The following is a 20,642-nucleotide window of genomic DNA, read 5'->3' as shown; positions in this document are numbered from 1 at the left end:
AGAGCAGCAGGCGATAGATTTAAATCAAAGAGATGGAACACTGTGTTGAAGTTGGACGACATATATCGAACCGGATCATGCTGACCATAACGACTGTTTCGAGCACCGAGCTGAATGAAATTTTTCCTTCTCAGGGGCGCATAGGAGCATAAACATTTATCTTGTTGAGCATTGCTGGAGAGTCGACAGCACCACTTAGTGCCACACGGCGTCTAACATCTAAAGTATCCAGCCCAAGTAGCCGACAGCGGTTTTCATAAGGAGTGAGATGTTGATCATCACGTCAAGGAAGATTGCGCAAAGCAAAGCGCACGAACTTCTTTTGTACAGATTCAATCCTCAAGATCCGAGCGGTCTGATAAGGGCACCAGAAAATGACAGCACTCCAGTATTGACCGTACAAGGGCAGAGTAGAGCGATCGCAGGCAGTATGGGTCACGAAATCCATTGGCAATTTTCAGTATGAAGCCCAGTTGTCGGTTTGCCTTAGAAATTGCGTTTTCGTAATGGAACCGGAAAGTAAGTGTGTCATCAAGTGTGTCATCTCTGATACGCTGCACACGCTCAAGAACTATGCCAGACTGCATGTAATTAAAGATAATATATTTTCGTTTTCTGCTGAACGTTATTGTTTGGCATTTGTGGCTACTGAGCGACAGGCAGATTCGCATGCACCACTCCTCAAAACAGGTTAGAAGCATTTGTAGTTGAATGCAGTCATCAAGGCTATTAACAAAAATTTAGATCTTTGCACCATCAGCATACAAAAGCCTTACTCTAAGTGGTAAAATCTGTGTCACGTCGTTGACGAATATCGAGAACAATAGTGGTCCAAGATGACTGCCTTGTTGTACTCCAGATGAAGTAACGAAAGGATCCGAAAGAGATGATCTGACCTTCACAAGTAATGTTCTATCCGTCAGGTATGATTTGAACCAATCAACGCATGCAGTGGAAACGCCCAGCTTCTCAAATTTACTAAGTAGAATTCGATGATCCAATCGGTCGAAAGCAGCCTTGAGATCTAAGTATACAGCATTCACTTGCCTTCCAGCGTCAAGAGCTTCAATACAAGTTGATGTGAATTCAGCCAAGTTTGTTGCGACCGATCTCTTAGGAAAAAATCCATGCTGTTGCGTAGAGATGTACTGGCTACAGCAGGCGAAGAGCGTGTTATTCACTATGATTTCGAAAACTTTCAAACAACCAGAGAGAGTGGTTATTCCACGATAGTTATTCATGTCGCATTTGTTCCTAGGGGAAACGTTCTGGTTCGAAGACAGAGCATAAAATATTCATCTTTATGAAGCAACTTCGGTCCGAATTTTTGACGAACATTGCATGAATATTCAAAACAAAGAATGACATAGTCAGACGACTACTCCACAAACTCATTCATTCGACTGTCACTGAGTGTGCTTACTATGTGCAGAAAAAAACATCATTAGCATTGTTTATGTTGATGTTTACCGTTGAAAGTGCCTCGCGGATGAAAATCGAATTAAGTACTATGTGATACATTACTTTACTCATTTGAAACGTGTTCAGATAATTAATCAATTTGTAAAATGTGCATAAATATTCAATGACTAATATTCAACTGACTATTGACAGTCCAGAGCCGACTATGAATGTGTCTGGAAGTGAGCTGACAAATGAAGAAAGGTGGAATTCACCAAAAAAAATTCGGTTATTTTACACTCTGGAAGAGAGATTGAAGATATTTGCTAACGGTTCAATTAGAGCAGTTGAACACCGGTGCAGCAAAGCAGCGGGTATACCGTCCAACCCAGCACAAAATGAAAGCTTTAGTTTTTGAATCGCTCGGCACACATCCTCATCACTGATGGGAAAAATGTCTAAATCTAGAACATCACGAGGGGTGTCACGAGAAGCTTCAATATCACGATGGAGGGGAGCTGTGAAGTCGTTGAAGGATGTCTTGAGCTGTGTAGCAAATAATTTGCATTTGTCAGCTGGTGTATTAGCTGAAACACCATCCAACTGCATCGACGTCATTTTCGTTCCGTTTGGACCTAACAAACGACCAGAATTGCTTGGGAATCCGTCGTAGATTTCGTTCTGTGCGACAGATGTCCAGGGGTCTAGGGCTTCCAAAACACTGTTTACATTGCGTCCTGTGGGGGCAGCAGGGACCATGTCCAAGGGCTTGACGACCCCTCCCCAGCTGTCTGCGAGTCAGGGGGTTATGCCTAAGAGGTGGTGGGGTTAACAGGGGGCTCTGTTAATTCCCTCCCAAAAACCACATATCCGCAAGCAAACCCTATCAAGCGACCGTGTGCCGCTTAAAGCATACAAGCCCCTAACCCCAAATCCCAAGGTGTCAGGCGACCCGTGCCGACGGGATGAATGACCTGGGGGTGAAACAATTAGCCAGGTCGTTAACGGAGCCTGTGGAGGTTCCACAGAGTGAGGGCTGCTTCGGCGGCAAGCGGGTGGCAGTGGGTGGTACCCACACACCCCCAAGTGGTGCACATGTGGTGCAAGCGAACGGGAGTTGGGAGTATTACTCGTAATACCCCCAAGAGTGAGGGACCGAGTGTATGGGTGAGCACACAAGTAAGTCTCGCATGGTACGCATGGTCGGTAGTGTTAGAATGACTGAAGTCTGGTGAGGCCTGGCAGGAGTGTCGGGGGGCAGATACCTCTGCGGCACCTCAGAAGTAGGGGACACGAAAGTCTCGCTGCGTCTGGCAGGAGTGTCAGGGGGTTGACGCTTCTGCGGCACCTCAGAAATCGGAGACATGTAAGGTAAGTGGTGCCGCCCCGTTGCAGGATGGGGAGACCACCACACTGGCTGAAGACTATCTGGGCTTCGAAATGTCAATAGGTGGGTGCTGCCTGCAAAGTACCTTACGGAGACCTATTGGCAGTATCAAAGCCTGGGTAGGTGAGTGTTAGGCACGCTTGACGTGCCGGGTGTTCCACGCCCAAACGATGCACAGGAGGTGCACAGAGTGGATAAAAATGGGAGATGGGGGTATCACAACCCCCACTGAGTGAGTGACTGAATGTCAGGAGAGTGGTGCACAAGTGGTGCAAGCGATTGGGACTGAATGTATGAGCGAGCACACAAGTCAGACTCGCACGGTACGTATGGTCAGAGTGGCTGCTTAGGCAGTAGTGTGATCCGGCTGCCAGGGACGGACTGAGTGAAGTCTCGCTAGGCCTGGCAGGAGTGTCGGGGGGCAGATACCTCTGCGGCACCTCAGAAGTAGGGGACACGAAAGTCTCGCTATGACTGGCAGGAGTGTCGGGGGGTTGATGCTTCTGCGGCACCTCAGAAATAGGAGACATGAAAGGGTCTGCCTCGTAGCTGAGATAGGAGCGGCATAGGAGCCACCAACCTAGGGTCGCCTCCGGCTTGGTAGACAAGTGGTGCCACCCTGTTGCAGGACGGGGTGAACACCACACTGAGTGAGGACTGTCTATGTTGTTAGATGGCGGCATGGGGTACCCCCTGCAGGGTACCTGTTAGTTGGTCCCCTGCAGTCATCCAAGCGGCATAGGCAGGTGAGTGTTGGGGCACATGTGGTGCCAGTATGTCTTGTGCAAATGTGTTGCATGGGGAGTGTCGAAGAGTTGAGGCGCATACGTGCACTTGTGTACGTCATGGAGGGGGCGCAATGCCCAATAGTCATCCCCCCGAAGTATTGCTTAATTGCGGGCCGGGGGAATGACTGGAGAGGAAGGAGTTGGTTTTAGTGGGTCGGGAGTGGTGATCCCATCCCCACACTACCTGGGTTCGCCTCCCCAGGTGTCTGTTTGTACTTGCCTGTATTAGGAGTGTGGAAGACCCCGACACCATCCTCGACCACAAATATGGTATCAATAACTGAATTAAGTATTATTGAGCCAATTTCTCCTGCTCGGGTAGTAGCTCCTCTAGTGTTTTAACCGTTTTCACTGTCTCTGAAGCTGTTTTTGTTTCGCGCACATTGATTGGTTTTTACTTCGATTGAATCGTTTGACCCTTAGGTTGGTCATCCTCGCGTATTCGCTTGGGCGTGTTTGGTACCGGAAATGAATATTTGTCCAAGGAGTCGGCGTTAATGGCTTGGAGTCGACTTTTCTTGTGAGGACCTCAACAGTATCTTTCAGACCGGCTATTTCATTCTTGAGCGACTCGAGAAGAGAATCGTCAGTCTCATTATCCATGTCACAGCGAGACGAGATTTTGCGAAAATGTTGATTGCAAAATAGGTCAGCGCAGCCGTCGCACAGCCAGAGCAAATATCTCTTATGTGCCTCCAAAACATCACGTGAGAGATCCAGTCTAACACAGAACATATGGAAAGAATTTCCATAATATCCGTGGCAGGTGACATTATCTGAGTCAGAAATTACTTTCTGGCAAGTGTAGCACGCCATATAGTGCTTCACTGTGTGATGGAATGTTAAGGTGCGCTTACAGTTATACTTCCAACAAGAACTCAAAAGATCGAAAGCTTCCAAGCGTTAATTCGACGAACAGGTGTATGCTTGTGTGGAAGTAGCACGTATACAGTAAAACATATTAGTTTATTCCTTGAATTCACAATAAATCTTGATTTTGCAATCTTCAATCAGCGTTGAATTACAGTGAATCGAATTGAAATATTCACAGGAGAATCGAAAAATAACGACATAATAAATTAAAAACAGAACGAACTAGATAAAAAATTGATTCCAAAAATGCTACAGAAATGTACTTGTATGTAAACAACACTGAAACAATGTTATGATGCTAGTGCCGAAAAAGGGTGCTAGGTAGGACGGTCCTTTTCGGAAGTTTTAACCGTCAGCGTCAACAAAACCAAATCATTAGATGTTAACACGGCAACCCTTTCCAGTTTCACAGTAGCCTGGCAATCAGTGGAGAATATTGAAAGCTTCCGATACCTTGGTAGCCAAATAGCGTCATACGGCGGTACCAAGAAAGCAAGGCTGCCTTTGTGAGTTTAAGAAATATCTGGAAAAACAGGCAGATAAGTGAACATACAAAAATACGAATTTTCAACTCTAACGGGAAATCTGTGCTGTTATACGCTAGCGAAAAAATATCAGTGGAGAACACTCTACGTCTGTAGGTGTTCATCAACAGATCTTCTTCTTCTTATTCTTATTGACATTACATCCCCACACTGGGACAGAATCGCCTCGCAGCTTAGTGTTCATTAAGCACTTCCACAGTTGTTAACTGCGAGGATTCTAAGCCAAGCAACCATTTTTGCATTCGTATATCATGAGGCTAACACGATGGTACTTTTATGCCCAGGGAAGTCGCGACAATTTCCAATCCGAAAATTGCCTAGACCGGCACCGGGAATCGAACCCAGCCACTCTCAGCATGGTCTTGCTTTGTAGCCGCGTGTCTTACTGCATGGCTAAGGAGGGCCCCAACAGATGCCTGCGGTATATAATTCGGGCCTGGTAGCCTCACAATTGGAGCTTAAACAACGAGCTTCATCGTCGTTGTAACCAGAGGCCGATAGCAACAGAAATTCGGGATCGGAAGTGGAGCTAGTTAGGCCACACCTTACATAGGGGTGGAAACGAAATCTGTAAACAAGCATTAGACTGGAAACCAGCGGGACCTGACTGTGTGCTATTACTGGTTAGGCTTTATGTTGCTGTGTACCGTTTTCAAAGTTCTGTGCAAAGTTATGCTAGCCCGCATTCAGGAGAAGATCGATACTACTTTCCGGAGGCAGCAGGCTGGATTCCGGAAGACCATGTTGTCACGCTCCGTATAATTCTGGAGCAGATCAACGAGTTCCTTTACTTGGTATTCATTGACTATGAAAAAGCTTTCGCAGTGGCCTAGGAATGGGGTTGTAAGGCTCTTGGACATATTTTCTGCTATACAACACCCTCCCCCACCCCTTTGTGTCAAAATATAAATTTGATTCGATATTTACCCTGCCATATCATAAGGCGTGAATATCGAACATATCACATCGCTCAACCCTATCAAACGGCAGAATGATTTCTGTCTTTTTTTCTTCTCATTTTTCTCCTTCTTCAACGGCAATTCATTCCAACTGAAACTTGGCCTGCTTTTCAACCAAGTGTTCTTTCGGCGTTTCCACAGTTTTGTCTTTAATTGAAAGCCATTGTATAAATGTTTATCTCGTGTAGTATGAAACTATTGCACTATATCCAGGGAGCGTCGTCCGGATCGAGAATCGAGCTCGTCTTATCATGATTGTCAATCCTACGCCTTTGCTCACAAGGCTAACTGGGACCCTTTTGCCGGGAAATCGAAAATTATTCCCGGCGGAATTTCAGTTTATTCGGAAGATGCAGATTGCATAGCTATCTTCACTCGCTCGAATGCCAACTGAATCACAAAGTTTCATTAATGGTATGCAAACGGTAACCATGGAAATTTGCAGAAATTCCATATCCTTGTGGAATCTGCCACGATTGGCGGGACGGGGAGCTCATTATCGGATTCGTTTATTACACATATCATTTACGGATATTCTACTATTGCATAAAAGTGCTCTTCCATAATCAGCCATGTGAATTGGCGATAGCTCTGGGTATGTAGTGGATGACGGCACGAATGTATTCAATTACTTCCCAATATCAATAATAATCATATCGATAAAAATGCACTTGCTGTAATAAATTTACTAACGGCGATTTGCATTCATACAGTCGAAATATATCATTTTGACACGGTGTGCGATATTCTATTACAATCTTGTTTGAATGCAATTTTTAATGCTACGAAAAATAGCTGAATAATAACCGTTGTCTAAGGAGAAAAACTTTTTGGATAGCATTCTAACTCCGGGTTTCAATATGAATGATTAGTCATTCAGTGGAAATGCAACTATCGAATTAGTTTGCGATCTACTATCTCAAACAACCATCTATAATTACCAGCTGAAGCTCCACTGCACTTTCGAGAAGTTCCACACCTGGCTGGATGATGATATTTCATATTCGAATTTATATGCGCTTTCCAAACCATGCACCAATACATTATTTGCTCGCAGGAGCCGAAGCACAGTCTGCTGCGTTAATGAAGTCATTTTCGATGGTTGAACACCTGCTGACGCGGAAATAATTTGAATAAAATCGGCAGTGGTTTTGGCTTTTGTTAAATTGTCAGCGTAACTTGGTGTGAACGGAATAAAAAAGAATGCTTACTTTTTGCACTCTTGAGTCTGAAGCGCCTACAAAGAAGCGATCCACTTTGGCAATAAAATGCTGGATAATTCACCCAGCCCTCCTTAAACGTGCGGTAAGATGCGCGGCTACAAAGCAAGACCATGCTGAGGGTGGCTGTGTTCGATTCCCAGTTCAACAAATGACGTAACGCTGTAGGGGGAGAGAGGGGGTCAGACCAAGCGTTACGTCCTATACAAAAACATAAAACCTTCCATACAAAAAGTGTTACGTGTTAAGTAATTTGTGAAAGAATCCTTAGAACATTTGGCCGAACAAAAAATTCGGCCGAATAGGCAGTGGTGGAAATTTGTGAGTAAATTGAAAGTTAGGGGAAAATTTTTATCAGTGAAATTAATTCGTATATAGGACACTTAAGGTCACTACTGACGTAATCCAAGATTAAAAGTGCTCGCGTTTTCGGAGGGCACACCATTCGATACGGAAGCAACGCACAACTGTCATTTTTATTATTTCACGCATGCTGCGACGCAGCAAAGCTAAATCAACAAAAATGACAGTTGTGCGCCGCCTCTGAATCGAGTGGTGTGCCCCCGAAAACGCGAGCACTTTTAATCTTGGATTCCGTCAGGAGTGACCTTAATGGCAGCCTCGAAAAATTCAGCTCTCGGAAAAATACATTAATCTCATTTCGAAAGCACATGTCGTGTTTTCGTTTGACGTTTCGGATTTCAGAATTTCAATTAAAACATAATCTTTAGTAATTTTTATTTTTCTCTGGAATGTGTAGAATTTACAGAGTCACGCCAGCCAGACGTACTGTATTTGTATACAGTCCATGACAGCCTGTCAACGTATATTGGATACCACACCACAGTTGCCCGCGCCTGTATATTGAATTCTTTTGGCAGTAAATTGAAGTGACCAGATATTCTGTGGATCAATACCTGTGTATAACTAATCATACACATTCACAATTTGATATGCGGAGACACTGGTCAACGAATACTCAAGAAATAAATACTAGGTCACATCCACCCATGGCTTATACCGATTTTTCATATTTAGCGAAGCGGTTTGAAATATCTGGTCGCTTTACAGTCGACGCAAATAATTGAACCACACGTGTTTATCTGTTGAACATTAACAACAGCGCTTGAGTAACCCAGGCTGGGTTTTGAAACAATTAATTCATTTATTAATTAATTGCGTACGTGAAATTAATTTCGCATCTCGGCACGTCATGTCCGCGATCTCATCCTCATGCTGTGCTGTAAGTGAAAGTACAAATAAGTATAATGAGACACATTTCCGCTGGTGAAAATCGTAGTCATATGTGTTTCTCTATGTGTAAATGTTGATTTAAGCAATTATTACAATGCATTGAATTCTTTCGTACGACAGGTTCCGACACTTGATGTGATAGGTTAAAATACCAAATAGTGAAAGAACTTTGCACGGCAAATGCTGGGTAAAACGTACCATTGGTACTTCGTGTACCTGAAGGAATAAATTAGACTCCATCTCGCGGTCCTTAGCCTCTTACCCAGCAACTCCTATCCCTACCTCCCCGTGGTGCTGGCCGGGATACGAGCAACCTTAGGGAAGATCGGGTAACCCACCCCGGTGGGAACTATGGTCGTATGTATGTTTTATGCTGTTTGTATTCACCTAGCAGTGAAGTATTGCCATTGGCGGAGTCAGTTATTGCTATTTGATAGAGTACCACTTGGCGCAAGAACGCTGCCTTTGTGAACTACAGCGTGGTTGCGACGAGTGGTGTCCACCTCTGGTTCCTCCAATGAGTATGCTCTTTCTTATGTTATCTTCATTGTTTGATTGTTACTTACTATATTTTACGAAAAGGTGTACTATGTTTATTTACTTTGACTTTATAAATTTGTCTTTGTTCATGGTTAATGTGTTGTAACATCAAAAGGATCCAATAAATACGGAATGCAAATCAATCGCTTTATTTCTTAATGACCTTTTACATCCCAAAAATGCGTATGCTTCTTATGAATTTAAATCTCAACTCTTTCTTGGAAGCGAAACATAATTTATGTGAGATGTATCACTCAAAACCATGATTATTTAATTTTTTTCTTCCATCTATTTAAGCAAATTTCACTATTTTGAAATAAAAATAATTTATGATTGCGTGAGGATGCGTGAAATGTTTTTCATGGAGCTTATTAAGAAAACTCCAATCTTTCCAACGCTGACAATTTTGTTGCTTGGAAGGGTTTGGAACCCAATCAAAAGTTTAATTTTGTAAAACATATTATTGTAAAAAAGGTAGAAAAAAGCTAGCATTTATTATCATAGTTATGGATCACCTGTAAACGATTTCAGATTGAATCATGCTTAAAAACGTTTTACATACCCTCATTATTGATACCTATATTGACTTTCATCTTGAAAATCATTTAAAACCAAGAAAACAGGATTATACGTGAACATTTTTTCATGCACACTTGCGATAAAACTAGCATCAAAATTATGGCGAAGTTTTGACAGCCAGCATTGCTTACAAGTTAACAATATTGGTTCAAAAATCCCATGGCCAATTAGTATTACTATTTGACAGTACAAAAATGAAAAAAAAATTGGAGATTTCTAAAAAATGTTTTTGACTTTTGGCCAGGGTTTGGGCTGAAATACTCCTCAGTGCGGAGGTGCAAATCTTACTGAGCGTCTGTTCTCCATGTTAGGAGCGGCTGATCATCGTCCGAGTGCCAGCGAAGGACTCTAAGTGAAACTGTGCACCATGGTCCTCCACCGGGAATAAGGAGGAATGGACCTCCGGAAATTTAGGGGGTTAGGTTTCAGGCTCTGCAAGCCAGTCTTTAAAAAACATACGCAACGAACGATCAACAAGAGAGTACGGACCGGAACCATCGGCGAAGATCACTGCGACGAAAAGGGACTAGCGATTGGAAACTCGGTTCGTGGAACTGCAAATTTCTCAACTTCATCGGGAGCACACGCATGGTTCGTGTGCTCAAGGACCGTGGATTCGGCATCGTACCGCTGCAGGAGATGTGTTGGAAGGGATCAATGATGCGAACGTTTAGAGGTAATCATACCATCTATCAGAGTTGCTGCAACACACATGAGCTGGGAACAGCTTTCATAGTGATGGGCGATATGCAAAGGCGCGTGATCGGGTGGTAGCCGATCAATGAAAAAATGTACAGGTTGAGGATCGAAGGCCGGTTCTTCAGCTACAGCAGAATCAACGTCCATAGCCCACACTCAGGAAGCATTGGTGATGATAAGGACGCATTCTACGTGCAGCTGGACCGTGAGTACGACAGCTGCCCAAGCCACGACGTTAAAATCATCATAGGAGATTTGAACGCTCAGGTTGGTCAAGAGGAGGAGTTTAGACCGAATATTGGGAAGTTCAGCGCTCACCGGCTGACGAACGAAAACGGCCTACGACTAATTGATTTCGCTGCCCCCAAGAATATGGCCATTCGCAGCACCTACTTCCAACACAGCCTACCGTATCGGTACACCTGGAGATCACCACTGCAGACAGAATCACAAATCGAGCACGTTCTGATTGATGGACGGCACTTCTCCGACATTATCGACGTCAGGACATATCGTGGCACTAACACCGACTCTGACCACCATCTGGTGATGGTTAAACTGCCCCCTAAACTATCCGTCATCAACAATGTTCGGTACCGACGACCGCCGCGGTACGACCTAGAGCGACTGAAGCAACCTGATGTCGCCACTGCATACGCGCAGCATCTCGAGGCAGCGTTGCCGCAAGAGGGTGAGCTCGATGGGGACCATCTTGAGGACTGCTGGAATCAAAGTCAAAGCATCCATTAACGACGCAGTGGAGAACAACGTCGAGTATGGGGGACAAAGTCGATGAAACGATTGGTTCGACGAAGAGTGCAGACAGATTATGGCGGAGAAGGACGCAGCGCGGTCGGTCGCGTTGCAGAAAGGTACCCGGCAGAATCTGGAACGTTATAGACAGACGCGAAGACAACAGATCCGCCTTTTTCAAGAGAAGAAACGCCGCCTGGAAGAAGCGGAGTGCGAGGAGATGGAACAGCTGTGTCGTTCTCAAGAAACACGCAAGGTTATCGGAAGCTCAACGCATCCCACAAAGGCTTCGTGCCGCGAGCCGAAATGTGCAGGGATGAGGATGGGAGCATCTTGACGGACGAACGTGTGGTGGTGATCGAAAGGTGAAAGCAGCACTACGAGGAACATTTGAATGGCGCTGAGAGTACAGACAGGCAGTGAAAGTCAAGGCAGCGGAGGAGATGACCACGTCAGTTTGCGGACGATAAAAGCCAACCAGCCCCACCTTGAGGGAAGTTAAGGATGCGATCCAACAGCTAAAGACCAATATAGCAGCTGGTAAGGATGGTATCGGAGCTGAGCTCATCAAGATGGGCTCGGAAAAGCTGGCTACTTGCCTGCACAAACTGATAGCCAGAATCCGGGAAACTAAACAGTTACCGGAAGAGTGGAAGGAAGAGGTTATATGCCCCATCTACAAGAAAGGCGACAAGCTGGAGTATGAAAACTTTCGAGCGATCACCATCCATAATGCCGCCTATAAAGTGATATCCCAGAACATCTTCCGACGTCTGTCACCATTAGTGAATGAGTTCGTGGAAAGTTATCAAGCCGGCTTCGTTGACGGCGGCTCGATAACGGTCCAGATCTTTACTATAAGGCAAATCCTTCAAAAATGCCGTGAATACCAGGTCCCAACGCACCATTTGTTCGTTGATTTCAAGGCGGCATACGACAGTATAGACCGCTTAGAGCTATGGAAAATTATGGACGAGAACAGCTTCCCTGGGAAGCTTACCAGACTGATCAAAGCTACGTTGGATGGTGTGCAAAACTGTGTGAAGATTTCGGGCGAACACTCTACTGCCCTTTCTACGCATAATTGTCCCATGTTAGTTTTTGTGGATTTTGACTTTTCACCATAGAGCAGTCTTTGTTCGGAAAATCATTGAAAACAGCATCAAGTCTATTTGTCCCATTGCTTAAGTGGGAATGAAGGTTGGCAACACACCACTACCACTACATATATCCGTATTTTTTGAATGAGTGTTTGTGATATTGCCCGGTCTTGCACTAACACAATCACAATTTTCCGAAGGACGGAAAGAGACATACGACACACCGCCGGTGGTGAATGATTCAGAAAGCTGTTTTCTTTGCCCAACTTTCCTTGAGGTTAATTTCTACGCATAATTGTCTCGCGGTAATTAAATTCATCATTATGGCGGATTCTGTTAATTTATGGAGCAACACGCATTTTCAGCTTAGATCTTCTAATCTTAGCCTGTTCCACTGGTTGATAGAGGGAAATTTGTACAATACTCATTCTAAGCGACATCATTACTTCAACTACGTGGATGGTTCACTTCCATAGGTAAAGTATGTGGAGACATATGTCAATCGCAGTAGTCATTAACGAAATCATGCTCTGAACGGGGCTAATATGCGTAGAAACCCAAGGGCCTCATACGCCTGTCACTGGCGAACAAAGTTCGTGTACTCTGCATCGAAGCTTAGAACCAGTGTTAGGGCGCAATCGTTAATGCGAACATTTTTATATTCGGTTAGTTACTGCAAATAAATTCTTTTTCGAGTCCCTATAATCAAGCAGGTATCTCAAGCATACCACATCGTTATAATGCTGCATGATTGAGTGTTCAATTTTGCTAAAATATCGAAAACAAAAGTGTGCATAAAAATTGCCTCGCCATAACAAAAAGGTGGTAGAGAATTAACACTGTTGTTTACAGTTTAGAACCAAATCCAGATGTCGCACATGTTGGGGTAGGGATTAAGTACTCCGCCTTCTCCCCCTGTAGAAACCACAAAACAAGTGCTCTATTTCTCGGCATAACTGTCCCGCCAAACTATAGACACTATAGGTTCCATAGACAAGCGCAGGAACGGTTGGGTCATTTCAATTAAGTGTGTTTTTCCACTTTTTCACAGTGTACCACGTGAATTTGACGTCACACGCTACGTTGCACACTGGTGATTTTTAAAAGCAAAAGGCTCGAAATTCAATTACTCCAGCTGACGCTGCAAAATTTCCAGAAAGTATATGTTTCCTGAAGGGAAAAAGTGCGATTAATCGATTGCGCGTGGTTTCGTGGTGGGCAGGCAACTTTGAAGTTCCCATTTTGCGTCAATTCCCCTAACAATCAAAATATTCCTACAATGCTTTGAGCTGACGCTGATATTTCTTCAAAAAATATATGTTTCCTGAAGGGAAAAAGTGCGATGAATCGTTTGCGCGGGGTTTCGTGATGGGCAGGCCCCTTTCAAGTGACCATTTTGCCCCAATTACCCTAAAATCACAATATTTCTGCTATGCCTCGAGCTGATAAGCGTTTCTTCAATAAAAATATGTTTCCTGAAGGGAAAAAGTGCGGTGAATCGTTTGCGTGGGGTTTCGTGTTAGTCAGAATACTTTAAAGTGCCCATTATGCCTCAATTCCCCAGATATCACAATATTTCTGCTATGCTTCGAACTTACGCTGATATTTCTTCAATAATGAAAAGTTTCATTAAGGGAAAAGTGCGAATTGTTTGCGCGGGATTTCGTTCTAGTCAGATCACTTTATAGTGCTCATTATGCCTGAATTCCCCTAAAATTACAATATTCCTACTATGCCTTATTATACTTATTATACAATATACTATGCCACAATATTTTACCAGCCGGGCAAATGCATTCTTCGGAAGAAGAGATCATATCTCCTCTTGTCTTAAATCGAGAAAATGTGAATTGAAAAAAATAATCATAACCTCTTTTGCCTTCCACCAGGTAAATGCATCTCTCAAAGAAGGGATCATGTATTCCCTTGGCTTAAACCGAGCGAATGACTGAATTGAATGAAAAAATCATATTCTCTCATGTCTTCTGCCGGGCAAATGCATTCTTTGAAAAAATAATCATATCTTCCCTTGTCATAAACCAAGAGAATATATCAATTGAAGGAAGGAATCAAAGTGATTAACTTTAATTCTAAATACTTTAGTGAAGTGTTTGGAAAAAGGATTCATATCTTTCTTTTCCATATCGCACTTTTTCCCTGTAGGAAATATATATTTATTGAAGGAATATCAGCGTCAGCTCAATGCATAGCAGAAATATTGTGATATCAGGGGAATTGGGGCAAAATGAGCACTCTAAAGTGGTCTGACCAGCCCGGAAACCCGCGCAATCGATTCATCGCACCTTTACCATCATGAAACCTATAATTATTGGAGAAATATCAGCGTCAGCTCAAGGCATAGCAATAAAATTGTGATTTCAGGGGAATTGGGGCAAAATGGTCAATTGAAAGGGGTCTGCTAAGCACGAAACCCCGCGCAATCGATTCGTCGCACTTTTTCTCTTCAGGAAACTTATAATTATTGAAAAAATATCAGCGTCAGTACGAGGCATAGCAGAAATATTGTGATATCAGGGGAATTGGGGCAAAATGAGCACTCTGCCCAGCACGAAACCCCGCGTAATCGATTCGTCGCACTTTTTCTCTTCAGGAAACTTATAATTATTGAAGAAATATCAGCGTCAGCACGAGGCATAGCAGGAATATTGTGATATCAGGGGAATTGGGGCAAAATGAACACTCTAAAGTGGTCTGACCAGCACGAAAACCCGCGCAATCAATTCATCGCACTTTTTCCCTTCAGGAAACCTATATTTATTGGAGAAATATCAGCGTCAGCTCGATGCATTCAAAAATTTTGTGATTTCAGGGGAATTGGGGCAAAATGTTCACTTGAAAGGGTTCTGCCCATCACGAAACTCCACGCAAACGATTCATCGCACTTTTTCCCTTGAGGAAACATAAATTTATTGAAGAAATATCATCGTCGGCCTGAGGCATAGTAGAAATATTGTGATTTTTAGGGGAATTTGGGCAAAATGGGCACTTTAAAGTGGTCTGCCCATCACGAAACTCCGCGCAATCGATTCATCGCACTCTTTTCCTTCAGGAAACATGTACTTTCTGGAAATTTTGCAGCGTCAGCTGGAGTAATTGAATTTCGAGCCTTATGCTTTTGAAAATCTCCAGTGTGCGTTGCTTGGATTGCAATCGTGACGTCATGCTCGTTTGGCTACACTAACTGACAGTTCGTTTGGCTACACTCACCTTCGCCTCAGCTCGTCTATGGAACCTATAGTGACTATACGCCAAACTATTTTCATGGTCGCTTTCGCAAATTCTATTTGTGGGTGAAATTCAAAGAATGATTTCAATGAAGTTAAGTCTTCTGATATACATATATAATCTTATATTTCATTCAGGTTATACCTCAGCAATGAAAATTTGGATTCAATTTCAAATGCCATTTTCTCATTTGTTGTTTTTTGAATTTGGTACAAGCATGCGTAGAACGGCAGTCCAGTTCGTTCGACATGATGATAGACTTTCGTGCCTATTGTTCAACATTGCGCTAGAAGGTGTCATGCGGAGAGCCGGGTGTAACAGCTGGGGTACGATTTAAAATAGATCCAGTCAATTAATTTGTTTCGCGGATGACATGGACAATGTCTGCCGAACATTTGCAAAGGTGGCAGAACTGTACACCCGCCTGAAACGTGAGGCAACAAAAGTTGGACTGGTGGTGAATGCATCGGAGACAAAAGACATGCTTGTGGGCGGAACCGAGCGCTACAGGGCCCGCCTGGGAAGCAGTGTTACGATAGACGGGGATACCTTCGAGGTGGTCGACGAATTCGTCTACCGTGGATCCTTGCTAACGGCTGATAATAATGTTAGTCGCGAAATACGAAGGCGCATCATCTGCGGAAGTCGGACCTACTACGGGCTCCAGAAGAAACTGCGGTCAAAAAAGATTCGCCATCGCACCAAATGTGTCATGTATAAGGGGTCATTCAATAATTACGTAAGCACTGAGGGGGGGAGCGGGGGTTGTGAAAAATCTTATTATGTCTTACATGGGAGGGGGAGGGGCTCATACTACATCTTACGTAAGATTCTTAGATATTTTATATTTTGGGCGGATTCATAAAAATTATAAATGCGCATATAAGATATTTTCAAATATTATTCTTGAAATTCCCCTTTCAATTTTGTTCCTCACAAACACATACATGTTTGTCGATGGAACGCAACTATGTTTACATATTCCTCAAAATGACAGACCACTGCTTCTGGAATTGTTTCGATTAAGAATAGGTTTCAACGTCGTCAAATTTAAGTGGTAAGTTCTATTTTTATTTTGTATTGTATAATCTTTTCTAATATTTCCATATTTAATTTTGCAGCATGCGACAAAATGTCTAAGCAAGGTGATTTGCACATGAAGCTGCAGCGCGCATGCAAAGATGCGTATTCAGAATTATCCGCAGCTGCCGTTCAGGAGAAAGCCAACAAAGTTTGGAGAGAACTCAAAGCTGCGCATAAATTATTCGATGATTTGCAAAATGCGGTTAATGTTAAAATTAACAAATATGAGGCAGAAAAGTTAAGAAAACGCAGTAAATATAGTATGTTCTTCAGTGCTGTAAGTATATTTATTTGTAGCTAAATCTCTTACTTGCTTATAACATTGATCATTTATCCATGGTCAGACTGTGTCGAATTCATCATCTACGCCATATCATGCAGAACAAAAGCCTTCTACGACCTGTGGCCAGGAACCGATGACAGCTTCTCCTTCTGAAAGCCAGATCCCGGATCTCGGAATAAACCCGCAAAAAAGGCCGACCCCGTCTCAAGACCAAACTTCGTCAGAAGTATCGGCTCTTCTAGCCAAACAAAATGCTCTGATAGCTGCTCGCGATGCCGGTTTGGATGATGATTCTGTGGCGAAGATTAGGAAACTGAAGGAACAAATCAAGAAAAAGCAGCAGGCTCTTAAAAGGAAACGTTAAAAATGCCGAATATCAGAAAACGTTTCGGGATAAAAGACGAGATGCGCTCAAAAAGTGTATTTCTAATGATCCTAATACTATCCGATCTGTACACATCCAGAACGATCCTGGTCGTCCTCGCGTTGAAAAGGATGGTATGATTCTAGAGGCTATCGTGGACTTGGTGCTTTTGAAAAGTGCTGCTGACGCTAAACGACGTACGGAAATGATACGTACGTATCGCACTCTGGATGACCTACATGGAGCAATTGTGGACCTCGGGTTTTCAATATCTAGAAGTGGGTTGTATCTAAGACTTCTTCCGAAAAACTCTTCAACCACCGAAGGAAAAAGGCACATAAGGACTGTACCGGTAAGAAAAAATACTGATATAATATGCAAATATGCTTTTAATTGTGCGTAATAATTGTTTTAGGTGAAACTGTGTAAATCGCAAATGGATGGGCACAAAAAGCATCCTGATGGATTTTTTTGCACCTCCACAATTCGAAACGTGGAATCTCTGGCTTCTATTCTCGGACCAAACCAAGTTATTTTTTTGAGCCAAGACGATAAGGCGAAAGTTCCAATAGGGTTAACTGCCGCCAATAAACAAGCACCTTTGATGATGCACTTAGAGTATCGGGTCAGGTTGCCCGACCACGACTGGGTTATAGCGCCGAAGCACAAACTCACTCCATCAGTTTATAGCGCTATGGTGATAAAAGAGCATGGTCTTGGAGCTCCAGATGCAATCACATATTCTGGACCTACGTATGTAGCGATCAGAAGTCAGAAGCATAGTGTATCTAATGCAAATACACATGCTGAAGATTTCAATACTATTCTTCAATTGGACGCTTTCAAAGGACACGTTAAGAACAAAGCCGGTTTAGTAAAACCTGTTGTGGTTATCTCCGTAGACGGTGGTCCTGATGAGAACCCAAGGAATGTGTTGTATTGAATGCGAATGATGCAATGAAATGCATTATACACCACTCACTTATTCAATAGCTCAACATAAATGAAAGCTTCTATTTTGTATTTTTTATTTATATTGTAGGTATCCAAAAGTTATCCTGTTCGCTGTTAAACATTTCATCGATAATGATCTAGATGCCATATTTGTAATGACGAATGCTCCTGGTCGAAGCGCGTACAATAGAGTGGAACGTAAAATGGCGCCTTTGAGCGCCCAGCTGGCTGGATTGATTCTACCAAGCGACACATTCGGAACTCACTTGAACGGGAGAGGTGTCACCGAAGATAAAAACCTTGAACTGAAAAATTTCAGAGCTGCCGGAGAAGTACTTGCAAAAGTATGGAGCTCTCTGATTATCGATGACTTTGAGGTCATCGCCGAGTTCAAGGAACCTAAAGAAGATTCCAAACTACCGTCACAACCTGATTCTCATTGGTATAGTGTCCATGTTCGCGAATCGCAATACGCATTGCAAATAGTGAAATGTAACAATCGAGCTTGCTGTAAACCGTTGCGCAGCAATATCTTAAATATCCTACCCGACATATTATTACCATCACCGTGCCCATTAATACAAACTTCTGATGGGTTATTAATTCCAGATGTGAAAAACGTTAAGCCTACGGATCAATTCCTACCGTTGTTCCAAAATTTAGCGCTGAAGATTGGTCGACCCACGCCTTCGAAAACTAATGTTGTGCCATATGATATGTTTTGTCCCTCAGTCCTAGCAGACCTACCGGCGCGGATTTGTGATGTATGTGGATTGTATTTCGCTTCAAAGAAAAGTGTAGATCATCATTCGAAGGCAGTTCATGGAAATGCGCGCCAGAGACGGAATGAAGGTAGTCGGTCGATATGTGCAAAAGGCCGGCGAGGAAAAGAAATACTATGCTTGGTTCAAGACAACCAAACCGGAGGCGAAGATGTTGAGTGGATGGATGAAACCGATGTTGATGTCGATGTACCTGGTGAAGTATTTGAAAGTTCATGCAATGCTGAAATTCAGCCGGCTAATGAGTGGGCTAAAAATGAGTTCACCGCTGATGATTAGTAACCAACCTGGAAGCGAATGAAGTTTGTTTCACTTGCTGATTTTAAGCTGTTTCTGTAGAAGTTACAGATCGTTATGTTTTTAAAATGTGAATATAAAAAAACGTGAATAAAATGTATTTTTTGTTAATTTTTCATGTACATTCGTTGATTTCCCAAAAAATCGTCATTTCAGTTCGTGCACTCTAGAAAAAAAATCATTGAAATAGTAAGATCTTACTATGGAGGGAGGGGGGTTGGTAGTAAATCTTATCATGTCTTACAATGGGGAGAGGGGGGGTTTGAAAATTGCAAAAATATGCTTACGTAATTATTGAATGACCCCTAAGACGCTAATAAGACCGGTTGTCCTCTACGAACATGAAACATGGACAATGCTCAAGGAGGACTTGCAAGCACTCGGATTATTCGAGAGACGGGTGCTTAGGACCATCTTTGGCGGCGTGCAAGAAGACGGTGTGTGGTGGCGAAGAATGAACCACGAGCTCGCCCAGCTCTACGGCGAACCCAGTATCCAGAAAGTAGATAAAGCCGGAAGGGTGCGAGGGCAGGGCATGTTGCAAGAATGTCGGACAGCAACCCTGCAAAGATGATGGTCGCTTCCGATCCGGCAGGTACGAGACGGCGTGGAGCGCAGCGAGCAAGCTGGGCAGACCAGGTACCAAACGACTTGGCGAGCGTGGGGCGTATTCGAGGATGGAGAGATGCGGCCTCGAACCGTGTATTGTGGTGTCAAATTGTTGATTCAGTGGTATCTGTTTAGATGTAAACTAAATAAATGAAATGAATACTGATGCCTCACTTGCCCCAAATTCCGCTACCAAAACTTTGGCTCTTCCAGGGATCGTCAATATGCATCATTGCAATATTTGTGGAATGTGTTCTTCGTTTTAATGACATTGAATTGACGTTATTTCGTAGGGATGGGAACGAATTCTTTCACGCAATGATTGAAACTTGAGTATGATTATACTAACACGACTCTGCTAAAAGAAATAATTTTGCGCTTCGTAGGAAACGAACATTAAAATGATACCATCTAGAGTTGTTCCAGAAAAAAACGTTTTCGTTTTTTAATTGAAAGACTTTCAGCCCAGGGCTGGCTCGTCTTTACTTCAAAAAGCTCCACCAACATAACAAATTTGAAAATTAGTTTTATTGTTTGAAACGAATCGAATTGAACAGACTTGCACTCCAATACACTTGATAAACATTGAATTACAACCTACAGGTGGCGTTTGGATTGGTTGCACAATAGCTGTTATGAAATCAGCCACGTATGACCTTCTGCGAAAGCTCTTCCAGCGGCCATGTGGATGCGAGAGCAAGCAAATAAGTACAGATGAAACGACCAGCAGAATGGACACTCCATAATAGTCGAACATTTATCTATAAATAAATCTGATAAGAAAATATACAAGTACTATTATGGAACATGACCTATAACATTCATTTGAGTGTTGAAATGGAAATAAAATGTGTGTGTAAATAAATGGGTTCTTTATGTCACCCAACTGAAATATTTCAAGGGTTCTATAGTACATGTACTGTTAC

General features: G+C 43.1%; 1 protein-coding gene across 1 annotated transcript; it reads left to right on the top strand.

Annotated features, from left to right (window-relative positions):
- Nucleotides 1–17,084: 17,084 nt before the first annotated feature.
- Nucleotides 17,085–19,089, top strand: LOC134221713 (uncharacterized). Its single transcript, XM_062700899.1, has 4 exons — nt 17,085–17,426; nt 17,490–17,827; nt 18,117–18,520; nt 18,638–19,089. The coding sequence occupies exons 1-4, from the start codon at nt 17,211–17,213 to the stop codon at nt 19,087–19,089; spliced, it is 1,410 nt and encodes a 469-aa protein (XP_062556883.1). The 5' UTR covers nt 17,085–17,210.
- Nucleotides 19,090–20,642: the final 1,553 nt, after the last annotated feature.

Source organism: Armigeres subalbatus, chromosome 3, assembly GCF_024139115.2.
Source record: "Armigeres subalbatus isolate Guangzhou_Male chromosome 3, GZ_Asu_2, whole genome shotgun sequence".
NCBI lineage: Eukaryota > Metazoa > Arthropoda > Insecta > Diptera > Culicidae > Armigeres > Armigeres subalbatus.
Note: the sequence above shows the minus strand (reverse complement) of the source record. Positions and strands in the feature narration are given on the sequence as shown.

Coding starts and splice junctions, on each gene's coding strand:
- LOC134221713 (XM_062700899.1), top strand. CDS start 17,211: ATGATTCTAGAGGCTATCGTGGACTTGGTGCTTTTGAAAAGTGCTGCT. Junction 17,427..17,489: donor GGCACATAAGGACTGTACCG/GTAAGAAAAAAT, acceptor TAATTGTTTTAG/GTGAAACTGTGTAAATCGCA. Junction 17,828..18,116: donor ATCACATATTCTGGACCTAC/GTATGTAGCGAT, acceptor TTTATATTGTAG/GTATCCAAAAGTTATCCTGT.